Source organism: Mchenga conophoros, linkage group LG23 (genome assembly GCF_057382185.1).
Source record: "Mchenga conophoros isolate Kocher_MC1m ecotype Shallow Benthic linkage group LG23, M_conophoros_male_GT1.1, whole genome shotgun sequence".
NCBI classification, from domain to species: domain Eukaryota; kingdom Metazoa; phylum Chordata; class Actinopteri; order Cichliformes; family Cichlidae; genus Mchenga; species Mchenga conophoros.
This window is the reverse complement of record NC_140547.1, coordinates 17,223,179-17,241,035: the sequence shown is the minus strand read 5'-3', so window position 1 is coordinate 17,241,035 and position 17,857 is coordinate 17,223,179. Positions and strand designations below refer to the sequence as shown.

General features: G+C 43.4%; 1 protein-coding gene and 1 long non-coding RNA gene across 4 annotated transcripts in view; one reads left to right on the top strand and one right to left on the bottom strand.

The window, feature by feature from the left end:
• The window catches only part of ect2 (epithelial cell transforming 2), a 39,227-nt gene extending 34,694 nt beyond the window's left edge, over nt 1-4,533 (top strand). For all 3 annotated transcript variants that reach the window (XM_085265239.1, XM_085265238.1, XM_085265240.1), the window contains one exon: nt 3,083-4,533. Coding sequence is in view for 1 of the 3 variants with exons in the window: in XM_085265240.1 (XP_085121366.1) it covers nt 3,083-3,172 (90 nt within the window). In the remaining 2 variants the exon portion in view is untranslated. The remainder of the gene's footprint in view (nt 1-3,082) is intronic.
• Nucleotides 4,534-6,945: 2,412 nt separating this feature from the next.
• Nucleotides 6,946-14,978, bottom strand: LOC146546938 (uncharacterized). The gene is made up of 3 exons (XR_014890866.1): nt 14,883-14,978; nt 14,179-14,306; nt 6,946-7,369 (listed from the first exon to the last, which is right to left on the bottom strand). It is a non-coding gene; the product is annotated as an uncharacterized LOC146546938 (long non-coding RNA).
• Nucleotides 14,979-17,857: the final 2,879 nt, after the last annotated feature.

Below are 17,857 nucleotides of genomic sequence, written 5' to 3'. Positions count from 1 at the left end.
CAATGTTTGTCTCTTTGCATTCAGTAATTAAAATGAGGCTGCACCACATAAACTAAACTTTGTACTTGGTGCATACGCGTACGCACTGACTCACATTCCCAGTCTTAACTCTGAGTCAAGCTTGAGTATACAATGCCTTTAGAAAGTATTTTAAGTACGTCTTTGCAGGCGTTGTTTAAATTAAAATTGATTTAAAAGTTGTTAAATACCAGTGTTGATCACCAGTCTACATCCAGCAAAATGTATATGAGTCTGTGAAAAGCATTTTGCAACAAAGAGAAATTGCTTTAAGAACACAAATTTTAGAAGAAACACACTCTGTCTGGTGCTTAAACATATTAAATAGAATATATGTGAAACGATGAGGAAAAATAAGATGATTGTCTAGTAAAATGTTTGAGAACTCCAGCACAGACAAGTCTACATCACCTGGCCTTATACCATCTATCAGTGATTACCTCTGTAAGAGATTCTATGAAGTACTTGCTTGGGATTCTGCATACTTAATGTGAATGATAAATTTAAGAATTTACAATATTGTTTTCAAACTGTTGCTGTGGATTAATGGGCAAACATAGAATTTATATCAACTTCATTATATCAGATTAAGAACTATGCATTCAAAAACTGAGAGAACCTGAATATTTTCTGAATTCAAAGATAACACAAGTAAACACAAAATGCAGTTTATATATAAAGGTGTTTATTAAATATTTATTATATATTTATTAAATGAGAAAAAAAAACCTAAGCCTGTATGGCCTGTGTGGAAAAAGTGATAACCCCCTAAACCTAATAACGGAAGTGTTTGATAACTGATGATTCTTTTAGCACTGTGGAGCAATGTTGGCTCACTCGTCTTTGCAGAATTGTTGGAGTTGTGCCACATTGGATGGTTTTTGAGCATGAACTGCCTTTTTAAGGTCATGTCACAGCATCTCAATCGGATTCGGGACAGGATTTTGACTAGGCCACTCCAAAGTCTTCAATTTGTTTTTCTTAAGCCATTCAGGGGTGGACGTGCTGGTGTTTTTCGGATCCTTGACCTGCTGCAGGACCCAAGTGCGTTTTCAGCTTAAAGTCATGAACAGATGGCTGGATACTCTTGTTCTCGATGTTTTGGTAGACAGCAGATTTCACGGTTCCATTTACCACAGCAAGTCAAGGTCCAAACAACCCCAGACCATCAAACTACCACAGTCGCCATATTTTATGGTTTGTATGATGTTCTGTGTCTGAAATACTTGACCTCTTGGATGAGTCGTCATCCAAGAGATCATGAGTGGTAAACCTGGGAAGGTCTGTTACTTTGTTAGTTTGTTCCTGAATCTCCTGGGATTGTGACATGATGTCTGGCTTTTGATGATCTTTTGGTCTACTCCACTTTGTCAGCCAGGTCTGATTTAAGTGATTTCTTGATTGACAACAGGTGTGGCAGTAATCAGGCGTTTGGGTGGCTAGAGAAGTTGAACTCGGCTTTCCAAAGACGTGATACACCACTGTCAACTTTTCACACAGGGCAGTGTAGGTTTGGATTTTTTCTCCCTTAATAATAAACATTTTCATTTAGAAACTGCATTTTGTGTTTACTTCTGTTACCTTTGTCTAATATTTGGATTTGTTTGATCTGAAACATTTAAGTGTGACAAACATACAAACTGTACATGTAAGCGGTTGTAAGCTGTTTAATTATCCAAATTGCAATTTCTGCAATATTTTCAGTTTATTAGAGCTTATTGCTTTGTTTATGTCAGCTTTCAGTGATTATGTAGTGATTTCATTGTACACTTGTTACAATGAGTGTAGAGTAATTGTAATCAGGAAAACAAATGCAAGCAGTCAGATAATCAACAGATTATCTAAATTACCTTAGTGGGAGGTGAAACATTAAATTGCCATTTAATTGTGGGAAAGGTTAAATATCCAATTGATACAGATCTTCATTCATATTTATGAGTACCCAAATACAAAGTCTAATAATAAACATTTCAAACTGCCTTCTCAAAAAAGAAAAAACTTGGTACCTGCAAGAATTGATTTCTTCATATTTGAATAAAAACTAAGGTGATTACCACCTCTTGCAGAGCTAATAATCATACTGAAAGCACCGTGGAGGCTACTTGGGCAGTTGAAAAACCCAGTTACTAATAACTGCTTGCCCTTCCCTTTCTTGTCTTTTAGTTTGATTGGTTAGATTGTCGTTGTCAAGATCTTCAAAATTATTCAGGTGCTTCTGGTCTTGTGGTTAGACACTTCACTCCCATCCTCTTGGACTGCATCTGGGGATGGTCCTTGTTCTGCGCTGAAAATCAACTGCAGTTTGGAGATTCAAGGATTTTCTGAAGTCATAGATCAACAGACTCGAGGGCTATTTTGTTTTTTATTTTCCCTTCTGTAGACGTCTGTACTGTGGGATGTGTTTTTGAAACTGAAGGAGTCACCTCCTGCCTACGATTAGACTGGATTTAATAATGCACTTGCTTACTGGCTTCACTTTTCAGGCCCTTTAACGCCTTTTGTGGTTTGTTTGTTGTTGTTTTGGTTTTTTTTAGTTTGTTTTTAAATGGACAGTAAGGGCAAGTGCAATATTTGGTCATCTTTCCCCCTCACCCCCAACAGCCAGTTCTGGCAGATGACTTGTCCCTCTTTGAGTCTAGTTCTGCCAAACGCTCTTCCTTTCTGCTGTTGCCAACAGATCGGTTCTGTTTCTAATATTTTAGCATTTTCTTCATATAGAGCACCTTGAGGTGTCTGCTGTTAAGGTACTATATAAATAATGTTGACTGTGTACAAACACATAATAGGTAAAACTGCCATTCTCATATTCCCTTGCTGAAACCTATTTTTCCAAGTTGTATGAAATACCTCCACCCATATTAGATTTTTCTTGTAGCAGATCCAGTTTCCTATATGATAACAAGCTCAGTTACAAACATAAATATAGAAAGTAGTGTTTCAAGAAACCTGAATCACTCTTTAACGGGGATGTTGTGTATTAACATATAACTAACTATAAGTACTTTTTCTTCCATGTCTGTCATTTTCTTTTAAAAAAATAAATAAATCTCTCTTCCATTTACAGGCACACCACTCACCCTCCATGGTCCATCTGCCTACCATGTTTGAGAGGAAGTATCACACATTCAGTCGTTCCACCACCCACCTCTTCTGAAATGCTTCTTTTTGAAGGCACCAGCAGGAGTCATTGCTAGCCTTTTCCACCTCGTTTGCCTTGACTGACACTAACAGCAAGATTTGACCACATAGGTCGATTTGCATAAAGTTAAAGCTACCTGTAAATACGACAAACTTATATTTGTCCAAACCGGTGCTTCAGGCTTACACAGATTTAGCCTATCCAGAAGAAATGGCTTTAAGCCATCATAATGCACTGAATGTAGGGACTTACTGATATTTGCCAGTATCAGAACTGTCCTGCAGCTGTCTGTGGCTTCCCATCTGAAATATGAGCAGCAGTGGGGGCAAGCTGGTCATAATTTTTATGCTTTATCCAGCTAATATTAGTCATTTGCTGCGAACTTCCAGGACTTCCTTTCTTTTTCCAAACTCACAATGTTTGAATTGAGACGGCATCACTAGGGCCTAACTGGAACGGTACTGTGCCATGTTTGTGTTTGATAGCCACTGCTTTGGTCAAGTTTGACTTAATTTAAAAAATATGAAGGACAAATTTTTAGTTTTTCTTGACATTTTCTGTGTGTGTTTGTGTACTAGTTACATTTTCAGTGTTTCTGTTTCCCTATTCAGCTTCCTGATTTCTAAGCAACTGCTCAGTGCCGTTCGTGGTTATAGGCATATACCAAGTTTCATCATGTTTGTATACATGTGGTTTAAATGGGAATTTAATCGCATCTACGTTTGTTGCTAAATGCTATGGTAAAATAAATTAACATTAATTTTGAAGTTAGGTTTTTTATTTAACAGGGGAAAATAGTTAATCTATTGTGTTGACTTTTTTTGCCCTTCAATGTTATGTTTTTTTTTTTGTTTTGTTTTTTTAATTAACTCACTTTAACTGACAATTGTCATTGTTTTATTGTAGTGTTGTAGATTTTCTCTCTCCGCATGTAATAATATTCTAATTAACTCACCTTGTTAATGTAAACTTAAGCTTCCAGCTTTTATAAAGCTTCTATTTTAACATTTGAGAGGTTCAGTTCCACAGATCACAACCATATGTTTCTTCCCAGTACACTTGTACCTGTTTTAAAAGCCTTTTTACACAACATCTGTATCTGTGCGTATATTCGAGAAGTGATGCTGCCTTGGTGTACATATTTATTCTTAGTACTTTTTTTGTGTTTTGTTTTTTCCCTGAATTACATTATTTATGTTTGTTCTCTCGTATCTTTAAGGCTCTTCTCACCAAGCCTAATCATTTCTACTTCTTTTATCTCAACATTAAATGCACTTAAAAATGTATGTTTTCATTTCATGAAGATGTAGGGGTTGGTGGCTAAATACGTTAAGTCATTTGTGTTAAAATAAATTTATTTACTATATCCCTGAAAATGTTCATGTCTCTGAATAAACATGACAAAAGTTAAATGTAACGCATCTTAAACCTTTAAAGTCAAGTGTATCATATTTGAGCAGTGTTTTTTTTTTTTTTTTTTTTTTTTTTTTTTTTTTTTTTTGTCCCACCAGTAAAAACAAAATAACACGATAATTAATAAACTGGGGAGAATATGTAGCAAATATGATGCAAGTTAATCCATATGTAAATTAATATTTATGTGGTTTTTGTAATTCATCAGAAGGTTGAGTAAAAAAAAAATTTGGTAGTTATTTCATGGTTCAGGTTTTAAAGGGTCAAATTCTTGTCGTTTTTACAAAAAAAATAAAATAAAATAACCCCAAGTCAAGCTACTACTAAATGAGTTTCAGGGCTTGAAATGCTCAATTCTCAAAATATTCACTTGAAGGCCTGTTTATCATTTGCATACTACTTTGAAAGAAGCTCATGAATGTTCCTCAGCACTCATCTATACTCATTTGATGTAGGAGTTAGTTTAGAAGTTTCTGGATCCCCCTAGACAAAAAGTGCCTTTCCCCTGTTTCCTTTCCCCCTTAAATCAGAGCTGCTGCTTTAAATTCATTTTTGAACCAACAAAATCAGTTGGTTCTTTGAAGAAAGTAAATCTAGTCCAGAAATACTGACAAATAGGGAAAACTGGATAACCAGGAGGTCTTTTGCTTAAGGTGAGATTTTTAAATGTGCACAATCTGGCAACAATGAGGCCAGTAAGCAGCACTACTTCAACACCGATCTCATATCGATCACTGATGACTAAACTCTACATGTAGGTTTTCCACTGCAAGAACTGGGAGCCTGCTTCACAGACCATAGCATAGCATTAGCTCTCTCCCCTTTACAAAAATGTGATTATGCCATTAGTATCCATTCTCCGTGGTACTCTATTGTAAAGCTGTAATTGTGCCTAATTACTTAATGAATTTCTTTAAAGTCGTCCCTTTATGTTAGCAGTTGTGATTTGCTGGCTGTTAATGTTCATGAAATCCAAAATAGCAAAGCCAAAAAAGAAAAGGCTTTCTGAACTTTGACGCAGCTTAAAAGTTCTAATTAAAAAGATGCTAAAATTCTCTCTGAGTTCATACTCCCAGCACACACTCAGACCTCAGCTGCATGTCCTCTTGCCCTTAGCTTAACTATAATCACATTAGCTACCGCAGACTTTCTCACACTGAGTGGAGGTGCGATTTGAATGGTGAACATTTAATTTTAGCCACATTAGTATTTCATGTCATGGCAGTGGGTTGAGAAGGGTGTTCCTGTTTAGTGCTCTTTACGTGAAACCTCTTCAAAGTATTAGAGAATAATCTGTCTAGTCTGGATAAGTGTGATGCGCCAGTCTGCCAGCTAGCAACTGGAGGTGGTGTCATGCAGGCCGGAGGCAAGGCGAGGCTGGGGAATAGCCACAACCAAAAGCCACCTCTTCATGGAGGACACTCACTCTTTTTATATTTGCCTTTACCTTCACTTCAAAGTAACTCTTCCTGGCCATTTAGGGATGAAACAAACAAAAAAAAAAAAGGCATGCCAGAAGAAGTTGGTGGGGGCTGCAGTTGGAGTTTTAAGGGTCTGCAGAGGCTAAGCTACCATCAGAGCAGATAAATACTATTCAGCTCAGTCTACCTAAATGCTGCAATTGGGAAAGAATTCTTCATGGGAATATTCCGTACTCTGCATGGATATGAGAGAAATACATTTCATTCTACAAACGGATTTCATAGTGGAGACACAACCAGAAAGAGAGAGCAGTTTGACATTGAAATTCCTCAGTGAAATGTGAAGGTGTGGAAATTGGACGTGTTTCATATAAAGGAGTTCCATGCTGTGAGAGAAGTTTTCGTTTTCACTCAAAGTTTGTCTTATTGAACTGTGACCCAAAACTTTGCCTAACTTTTACAGAAATCTGGGTGTGTTCCAGGCAGGAGGATTAGGAGTTTTGGGAATATGAAGCACACACACACACACACACGTCTGTAAACCCCAGGTCGCCAAGAGAATTGATTGGGCATCGTGTTGTCCATAATGAACATGAATGAATGAACTGCTGTCAGTGTTTGTCCAGCAGGTGCACCAGTCATACAGGTCCATTGGCCTAAAAGTGTGCCGTATGTCAGATAACCAGTACAGTCCTCTATCCTCTATCACAGAAAAAGCTTCCACATTTCTGCTTAATGCTGCTGAACATTGTTGCTTTTGGCTCTTAAAAACTCAAACATTTAATGGAAACTGGCAGTTTTTATCAGATGAAAGTTTATATGAAAGATGGTTCAATGCTTTGTTATTCATGGACCTTTTAGACCAAAGGCAGTCATCAAAAGACTCTCTTTGACAGCTGTAGATGGGATTTTTGTGTTGTGTTATCGTAGCCCTTTGTTTTTGTAGGTGTGACCAAGTGGTCGGCGGGGTTATGAACAAAATAAATAAACTTGACAACGCCACCTAGGGGAATTACACCCCCAGGAAATATATTTAAGAAAAATAAATAAAAGGAATAAAAGAAGACCGCACAGATTCAAGGATGCACACTGAGGCAGGTTGGCTTCCAATATTAAAACAGTTTTATTTATAGAAATAAATAAAATATTATAAATAATATTTTATAAATAAAATATTAAAAGTCAAGATGTAGCGTCATTATTGACAGTGTCCTACAGTAAAAATAAACAATCGTGGAACTTGGACTTACCAGCAGCCGTGGAACCAAAAGAAAATCACACCAAAAGAATCACTGCAGACCACCCAGTGCTGTACAAAAGAAAGTGTGAAAACGACCCACCACCTGAGGTCCCAGGGCCACTGGCTCGTCCTCCTTCACTGAAATAAAACACAGAAAAGTATGTTAAAAGAATAAAAGGACACTGAGCGTCAGGCTCGCTACAAATCATAAAAAGACTAAAACACACTTTAATAACTTTAATAAAAGAAATCACACACACACACACACACACACACACACGGGAAAGGCTTATTCCCCACGGGTCAAACTACCACTCGTGCTGGTAATAATTATTCTCAGGCGTAGGCCGGTCTGGCTCCCCACCGGCTGAGACCGGCCACCCAGGCGATTTAGAGTCCCAGCACGACACTCGGGCAGAGAATCACTTCAGCCCGATCATAGAAGTGTGGGTACGAGCAACAGTCCAGGGTAAAATAGAACACCAGGCGAACCCAAAAAAAGGTAAGCCTACTTAATAAAAACAAGATAAGACAAAACGAGACAAGACAGCAGACTCCACCAAGGAGGAGTTCACAACAGCAACTGAGAAGGCAGTCCACTCTTCCAATTTAGGTTGGACAATTTACCATGGAGAGGTGAGTACAGCAGTGAACCCTGAAACAGATAAGTGTAACCTTAAACTCTTATAGCTATGAATGCTAATAAAAGTAGTTCTAACAGCTTACCCCAGGACCGGAGGCACTATACTCTCATTGGTGGAGATACCACGAACACCTCTCTCCGCAATGGCAGAATTAAACAGACTGCTGCGCTACAACAGGCCGGAAAAGGATATTAACACCAATTCCAGTATTCGGAGGGAATCCAAGGTTAAGCGAGAGCATACCTGTAGCTGTCGTATAATCGGCTCTTGCTGATCAGTCCGTCGCAGTACGCCAGCATTTACTGCTGTATCGTACCAGAAGCTCGGGAGGAATTAATCCAACAAGACATCGGCTTAGCTTTATACAGGCTAGCGCCACCCTGCAATCAATGTGCAGGTGGGTTCCCAATTAACCCGATCACCTGATACAAGGAGCGAGTGCAGTGGAAAGAGAGCGAGGGTGGTAGAGCGAGCGAGAGAGAGAGAGAATGAGAGAAGAAAAACAACGGAAGGCGAGTAGCCCATCTGGCTACATCTACCCCCCTTTTTTTGTATTGGCGCCCCGACAATAACTCAAGGAACCTAACACCATGGCCTGAATATGGCAAGCTGAGCATTAGCAACTGACGCAGATTCAACAGGACGTGACAAGTGATAAACATTTGAGTGATGACCAGCTGTTGAACGTGCTGTTCTCCGCAAATGTGGCCCACTCACCTCAGACTGTTCAACAGAGCCTGAGGAAGAACCTGGGGGAGCAGAGGTCGAGGGTGCTACAATCACACTGGGAGTAGACCTGAGCTCCACCGATGGAACTCTAGAGGCATCGGGAAGTGACACCACAGGTGCGACAGGGTGTGAGGGTACCTCAGGGACAAGGAGCCACAACTCGTCGTCACTCAGAGAGGTCTGCTCTGAGTCAGCGGGTACAGGTGGGGGTGGAACCGGTGGACCAGGTGTAGGTGGCCCTAGGCTGACCTGTGCCTTTAACATGTCACGATGGACATGTCGAACCTTCTCCAAGTCTCCCACGGGGGCAATGGTATAAACAGCCCCGTTCTCTTGGGGTGCCCTCAACACCTGATAGACCACAGAGCTCCAAAGGTCCTGGATCTTGTGCCGGCCCCGGGTGCTATGATCTCGAAGATACACCAGCTGACCGACCTTTAAAGGAACAGGGTGGACTCTCTGGTCATGCCGTTCCTTACGGCGGTCAGCGGCCAGCGACAACCGTGCCCGAGCTCCCTCAAAAGCCACCATTAACCTGGCTTGGTGCTCGGCCACCCAGTCCTGTACCTCTCCAGGCACTGGGTCCTGAACGCGGCCTAGAAGGAAATCAATAGGCAGCCTAGGATCCCTGCCAAACATCAAGAGAAACGGTGACTCTCCGGTGCCCTGATGTGGCGTGCTATTATAGCAAAAGAGCACATGCGGTAAGCATGCAGCCCAGTCGCGTTTCTGAGATGATGGCAGAGTCCGGAGGAGGTTATGGAGGGTTCGGTTAAACCGTTCGCACTGCCCATTACCCGCTGGGTGGTAAGGGGTTGTACGGGACTTGGCTACCCGATACAATTCGCATAACTGTTGCATCACCAAACTCTCAAAATTTCTACCCTGGTCAGAGTGGAGGCGGCTTGGAACGCCAAACTTAAAAAACCACTCTGTTAACAGGGCCTGGGCCACAGTAGAGGCCCGCTGGTCCCGGGTAGGGACTGCAACAGTGTATTTGCTAAAAACGTCAGTCATAACCAAGACGTTTTCAACTCCACTACGGGAAGGTTCCAACACCGTGAAGTCTATGGCCAGGATTTCATTTGGCCTAGACACCAACAGGTGACCCATATAACTATGAGGCCCCAACCCTGAGTCCTTTGCGACCTGACAGCGTTCACAACGCTGAACCCATTGCTTGATGTCAGAGGACATCCCGGGCCAATAGCAACGCTGCCTGACCAGTTCAGTGGTGCGCTCAATACCTTGGTGCCCATGGTCCTGGTGCAGCTGCCTCAAGGTCTCAGGCTTCAGAGCCTCTGGGAGAACAAGTTGGAGGGCTTCCTCACCTCCACCTGGACGCAAAATACGGCGATAAAGGATGCCATCCTTCTCCACCAGACGATCCCACTGACGCAGCAGAACCATGACTGGTTTGGGGAGCTGATTCCTTTCCTCCGAAGAGGGCAGGGTGTGCCTCCTCCAGTGTACCAAGAAATCCTTGAGGAGGGGGTCAGCCTCCTGCAAAGCACGAATATCCTCCAGGGAGTGAGATGGAAAGGCCCCAATCTCCAACTGAGTAACGGAGGGCAAAACGGCTGGACACTGAGCCTGCCGAAGTGAAGTCGGGACACAAGTCCCAGGCAACACACCCTCGGCCAAGCTGGAGCTCGTCTCATACTGTCGAGAGAGAGCATCAGCATTCCTATTACTGCGGCCTGAGCGATACTTGATCTCAAAATCGAATGCCGCCAGCTGGGAGGCCCACCTCTGCTCGGTGGCACCCAGCTTAGCTGAAGAGAGGTAACTGAGTGGATTGTTATCGGTGTAAACCACACACTTCTGCCCCAGCAGGTACTCCTGGAACTTCTCGGCCATGGCCCACTTGAGTGCAAGAAACTCCAGCTTCATGGAGCTGTAATTGTCCATATTGCGCTCATGTGGCCGAAGACCTCGACTAGCATAAGCCACTGGCCTAACGACACCTTCTACATCTTGGGAGAGAACTGCACCTAAACCACTGTGGCTGGCGTCAATCTCCAAGATAAATGGGCGCGTAAAGTCAGCATATGCTAGCACAGGTGCAGACACAAGCTTTGCTTTCAGGGCCTCAAAGCTCTCCTCACACTGAGGGGTCCACATAGCACTCAAACTCTGTCCCGAGCCCTTCTTTGTCTTTGTGCCAGCCGATTTAGCCACCACTTGATGCAGGGGAGCCGCCAATGCGGCAAACCCCTCCACAAAGCGCCGGTAATAGCTGGCGAAACCCAAAAAGGATCGCAACTCTGACACGGAACGAGGACACTGCCATTTGGCTACTGCGTCAACCTTGGCTGGATCGGTCGAGACACCCTCACAGGAGATTACATGGCCCAAGTAGTTAACCTTCTGCTGGAAAAAGGCACACTTTTCTAACTTAGCCTTGAGCCCCTGTTGCTGCAGCCTTGCCATCACCATCTCTAGCCGTTGCAGGTGCTGAGAGACAGATGAGGAGAACACAATGATGTCGTCTAGGTACAGCAGTAATGACTGGCACTGCTGATCCCCGAACATCCTCTGCATTAGGCGCTGAAAGGTACCAGGAGCATTGCACAGCCCGAATGGCATACGATTCCACTCGAACAGGCCAAACGGCGTGCAAAAAGCGGTCTTGGGCTTATCCTGCTCAGAAACTGGCACCTGGTTGTACCCGCTGGCCAGGTCGATGGTAGAAAACCAGCGTGCGCCAGCTAGGGCATCCAGACTTTCCTCGATGCGAGGTAAGGGGAAGGCGTCCTTCCTTGTTTTGCTATTCAGCAAACGATAGTCAACGCACAGCCGGAGGCTTCCATCCTTCTTGCGGACCAACACGATGGGAGAGGCATAAGGGCTGCTACTTTCCCTAATTACCTGGGCCTCCAGTAGCTGGTTGATATGAGCCCTGACAGCCTCATAATCAGAAGGAGGAATTCGCCTGTACCTCTGCCGGACAGGTGCGTCATCGAGTAGCGGTATGTCGTGCGAAATGAGGTTTGTGCAGCCCAAGTCTCCCTCATAAGTGGAGAAAACAGAGCGGTACTTCCGCAAAAGTAACCGTACCTCGTGTTGCTCTGACTCAGCGAGAGCAGACAGGTCAATCGTATCCACCATCTCTTGAGCAGGGCTGCTGGTTGTATGGGAAGAAACGGTAACGGGAAAAGAGTGTTCCTCGCTAACACCGGCAGGGAGGCTAACAACAGTAGCTTTGCTTATCACTCCCAAACGGGTCCGCGGGTGGAGAACAGCTTCCGCTGTCCCTACATTGGTGACTGGGATGTAGGCAACGCCCTTATCCACCTGAACCAAACATGGAGAGGCCAGCAACCCAACTGGCAACCCGGACTCAGAAGGTTCAAAAAGCACAGCCTGACCTGACAACTGCTGAGAACAAGTAGTGGCCACCAGCTGCATAACACCACCAGGTATCCGCACGGCCCGCGGGCCCTGTACCTTAACGGTACCGACAGGGTCCTCTGGGGCTTGGGCTGCAGACTGGTGACACTGATGTAAGGCCTCCAAAACTGGTCTCGGTGCCTGTGACACAGAAGGAGAATTAAACAAGGAGCCACCGAAAGCCCCAAACAGTTCTTGATAACAGCGGCGGATTACGTTCATTCCTAAGATGCCAGGGACAGAGGGCGTAGCCCCAGGAGGGTCCTTCACTATAAGGATTCCACAAGAGGGCATTTCCTTGCCACACAGGAGTACACTGAGCTCCAAATAGCCAATGTAAGGGATGGCAAGCCCATTGGCAGCCCGAAGCTGTAGCCAATGACATGACTGAAGGCGTTCTTGTCCCCAAGGGGCAAAATGTGCCAAAAAGAAACTTTCTGTGATGGTGGAAACCATGGACCCAGTATCCACCAAACAAGGGACAGTTACCCCACTAATAAGCACATCCATCTTTGGACACGATGAAATTAGCCTGCCAATCCTATCTTTCTGTGAGCCAGTGAACTCCCCACCTGAACTGTGACTCTGCAGCACAGATGGCGTTAGTTTTCCGACTGGGTAGCGGGAAGATGATTGCCAACTGCGGCATAAGGAGGGCCTGAATCAGAACCTGCTCTAGGGCGGCGTGAAGCCCGCTCCCCAGTGCACTCCCTAGCACTCCTGGCTGCTGACACCGGCGACAAATCACCGAGCCAGCCTGTGAAGGCCAAACACTTCTTCGGGGGTTCTGTAAAGAAGCCACTGTCTCAGTGAGCCGATTTAACTGTTCTTGTTGGCGCTTTAGGAGTTCCTTTAGCTCACGCCACTCGGACTCGGGTGTACCAACAGGAGCGAACCTAGGGCTAGTGTGCACTCCACACTGAAAACCATATGCCGATGGTTGAGAATAGCCACGGTCGCGAACACCGCCTGAAAACCCTTCTCTTTCCCATCTAATTGCTTCCCCGCGCACCTCTAACAAGGTGGCAGTGGGCACACGGCGAACGTATTGTTTAAGCTCTCTGCGGAGACCACTATCAACAACATGTTCTACAAATTGGTCTCGGAGCAGCACCTCTGCGTTACGCATACCATCAGGTGCACTTTGTTTTACTTGCTCCATCAGAGCCATTAGCGCTAAGGAAAACTCCTGCAAAGTCTCTTCCTCCCGTTGTCTCCTCGAAAAGAAAGCCTGCTGCAGAGTGACATAGGACTGCGCATTGCCATACAGTTCCTTTAAAATGGTCAACACCCGAGCAGGATCCCCTCGCTCTAAATTAGGGCGAAATTTGATCTCCTCCCTTGCTTCTCCCTCTAAATGGTCAAAAATAAAGAAAGCTTGATCAGCAACAGACAGGTGCCGGGCACGCATGCATGCTTGAACCTCTTCGACCCATTCAGCTATATTGATGCCTGTTCTACCATTGAACATGGGACATTTACGGTCCCTAGGCACCACCACCAGACGCTCTGTAACGGCGGCCTGGCTACCAACATTTGGTATGCAACCAGCTGGTACGAAAGAGGACGACGCGGCCCCGCCACCAGACTCGAGCACAGCGCCCCCATCCCGGCGCAATTGCTCATTATCTGCCCTTAACTGCGCTACCAAGTCTCTAAGTTGCTGCAATTCTTCCTCCATAATAAATTTTGACCCAAAAAAAAGAGAAAATTAAATCAGCAAGGTGCTAAAATCCTATTACTCTTCCTTCTACCTGGATACTGCTGTCTTGTCTATAATCACACTCTAAAACAAATAGAGCCTTCAAACAGGTGAACTAGACTCGTTGCAAAAAAATAAAACAATTTACAAAACCAAACATCTACCTCAAACGTGCATCCTGTCGACAACGCCAACAAAATATGAACAAAATAAATAAACTTGACAACGCCACCTAGGGGAATTACACCCCCAGGAAATATATTTAAGAAAAATAAATAAAAGGAATAAAAGAAGACCGCACAGATTCAAGGATGCACACTGAGGCAGGTTGGCTTCCAATATTAAAACAGTTTTATTTATAGAAATAAATAAAATATTATAAATAATATTTTATAAATAAAATATTAAAAGTCAAGATGTAGCATCATTATTGACAGTGTCCTACAGTAAAAATAAACAATCGTGGAACTTGGACTTACCAGCAGCCGTGGAACCAAAAGAAAATCACACCAAAAGAATCACTGCAGACCACCCAGTGCTGTACAAAAGAAAGTGTGAAAACGACCCACCACCTGAGGTCCCAGGGCCACTGGCTCGTCCTCCTTCACTGAAATAAAACACAGAAAAGTATGTTAAAAGAATAAAAGGACACTGAGCGTCAGGCTCGCTACAAATCATAAAAAGACTAAAACACACTTTAATAACTTTAATAAAAGAAATCACACACACACACACACGGGAAAGGCTTATTCCCCACGGGTCAAACTACCACTCGTGCTGGTAATAATTATTCTCAGGCGTAGGCCGGTCTGGCTCCCCACCGGCTGAGACCGGCCACCCAGGCGATTTAGAGTCCCAGCACGACACTCGGGCAGAGAATCACTTCAGCCCGATCATAGAAGTGTGGGTACGAGCAACAGTCCAGGGTAAAATAGAACACCAGGCGAACCCAAAAAAAGGTAAGCCTACTTAATAAAAACAAGATAAGACAAAACGAGACAAGACAGCAGACTCCACCAAGGAGGAGTTCACAACAGCAACTGAGAAGGCAGTCCACTCTTCCAATTTAGGTTGGACAATTTACCATGGAGAGGTGAGTACAGCAGTGAACCCTGAAACAGATAAGTGTAACCTTAAACTCTTATAGCTATGAATGCTAATAAAAGTAGTTCTAACAGCTTACCCCAGGACCGGAGGCACTATACTCTCATTGGTGGAGATACCACGAACACCTCTCTCCGCAATGGCAGAATTAAACAGACTGCATTTACTGCTGTATCGTACCAGAAGCTCGGGAGGAATTAATCCAACAAGACATCGGCTTAGCTTTATACAGGCTAGCGCCACCCTGCAATCAATGTGCAGGTGGGTTCCCAATTAACCCGATCACCTGATACAAGGAGCGAGTGCAGTGGAAAGAGAGTGAGGGTGGTAGAGCGAGCGAGAGAGAGAGAGAATGAGAGAAGAAAAACAACGGAAGGCGAGTAGCCCATCTGGCTACATAGGCAGTGACAAAGAATGGCGTGCTTCAGACCAACTTGTCAGTTCTGTCGTAAATCTAAAAGTAGAGAACATTTCAGATATCATGGTCACCAAAGCTGAAGAAAATGTATGAACTGATGAACAAGTGTATAATATAGAAGTTTCTTTTTATCCAGCTGAGTGATCAAGCCAGTTAAACCAATTTAAATCCTGCCAGTAGAGGCAAAACACTACACACCTGCCTGTGCCGGAATAGATTTAATTTCCAGCTTGTTTGTGTTTGATTTGGTTCAGGCGATACCACATTTAACTCCAACCATATGGCAGACAGGTCAGGTGGTCACCACACAGAAAATTCACCCTCAAATTGTGAAGTGCTGTCATAGCAAAGTTCCTAAATCAATTCATTGTGTTCTGCTAGTGGCAACTTCCAGATTTCTCCCAGGACTGAAGAGGATATTGTCTCTACGGGTCCCTCTAATAAGGCTCAATGAATTCATCTGGGCTGAAGACTTAATTAGGACACGGTCCTATTTTTCTCTTGCACTGTCACTCAGAGCGCTTTTGTCCTTTATTTCAAGTCTCTGAATATTTTTTTGTTGTTGTACTGTTTCATCTGTGCTTTTAAATGAATTTTTCAGCTGAAGCGATGAGCTGAAAACGATGACACAGGACCGTCTACTGGAGCCTCACAGGAAGAGATTCTGGAGATTCAGAAATGACTGTTGATCGCAGTCTCAAATTAAGCAGAATGACTGTAGCTTCCAGGTACTTCTGAGCCCTTAAACAGGTGAGAATCACTGCTGGGACCTAGCTGTTTACTCACTACAGAGGACATCAAAGGAAGAGAGAAGCTAATGTTATTTACATGTTTTACCATAGTAATGATAAGCAAGAATTGTAACAGTATGTGTGTACGTGCATATAAACTTGTTTTGGCATGTTCTTCATGATAAGCTCATAGCTCAGAGGGAATTGCAAAACAACATATCCATTTCCATCCATTTCAGCAGATCTCTTATTCAACTTTACTGCAAACATGCCATTTTTTCTTGCTCTGCAGATACCTGTATACAGTGTAGCTACATTTGAAGTGATACTGAACAGGTAGCTGTTTATCATCTAGCTTCATATTTGTGACAATTTCTGAAAAAAGATATTTGTTGAGAGCAATAAATTGGAAAAAGGGGGATGAAGGATGGAGAGAAGGATGCTCTCCCCCTGAGGTAACACTGTGTCTAGAGCTAACCAGATATCTATTTACATAAGCTAGTTGTGCAGCGTGAATACAGCACATGCTGTGCAAGCTTGCCTGCTGGGTATTTACTGCAGGTTATAGGACCTTAAGCCGCTCACTGTGTGATTTCAATAAGAATCCTCTGAAAAATGACTAAAATCCACCAAGGATCTCCGTTTCAACAAAGGACAGCAGCAGCTTACCAGGAAAGAGATTTAATTCAAATGTACTGCCACAAAGTCTACTGTATATTTGATGATGCCTACAGTAACTGCATACGTTTTTGGACAATGACACTTTTTAATATATATATTTTACTTTACTATTATTATTTATTTATTTTTAAATTTTTCCCATGTTAAAAAAAAACATGTATCAAGAATATAGTTGTATTTGTTTAGGAATTATGGCAATTTTTCAGATGCAAAACAGTAACTGGACAAAATAACAAAATTAGAAATATAAGGAATGTTTTTAATATTGTGATAAAAATCCTTGGTGCTCAGTGCCTCCCTAAATCCAGAACCTGTACTGCTGCCACCTTGAGCTGTTGCTTCTTGGGCAAGATACTAACCCCAAGGTGCTCTCCAATACGGCAGCGGAGTATCAATGTGTGTGAATGTTAGATAGCAAGCTTTTACATAGAAAAAGCATGAAAAAAATGCTGTATGAATGGACGAATGAGGCAATTTGTGTATAGCGCTTTGTGTGCACTTTTTTAAAAAACGGACCAACCAGTGTGGTGTGATTTTTGACCCCTTTGCACATTATGGTACTGCAATGCAATGAGGTTCTGCAGTTTCAAAGAAAGCATTATAGCGAGACAGCTTACTCAGAAGGTCCTTTGTGTCCTTACAAATCTATCATTCTTTCTTAATAAAGTTATAAGTGGAGACCACTTCAGTGCTTGCTAATGGATTTTTAAATGATGCTTCTTTTATTTATTCTTGAGAGTACCGGATGGACATGCTAGAAGTAGACGTGCTGGATATAGGATACAGAAGGGTTTGGTTCAAGCTGTACCACTGTCAAAGCAAAGCTATCTTAACTTTTGCTTGACATGGGTGCTGGCTGGGCTCTCCCTTTTAAATAGGGTAAGGAGCTCGGTCATTTGAAAGGAACTGAGAGTAGAGCTACTACTCCATATAAAAGGAGCCTTTTAAGGTGGTACAGACATCTGATGACGATGCCTCCTGGACGCCTCCTAGGTGAGGTATTATGGGCACGTCCTACTGGGAGGATGCCCCAGGGCAGATCCAAGTCTCTTTGGAGAGTACATCTTTTGGCTGGCTTGGGAATGTCTCAGTGTTTCCCCAGATGAGCTGGAAGAACTGGTTGGATCAGGGAAGTCTGGGCTTCTCTGCTGAGACTGATGCCTCCACAACCCGAATTGAGATAAGCAGCAGGATGGATGGATGGAGCTGCTGGCTTGAGAGTGC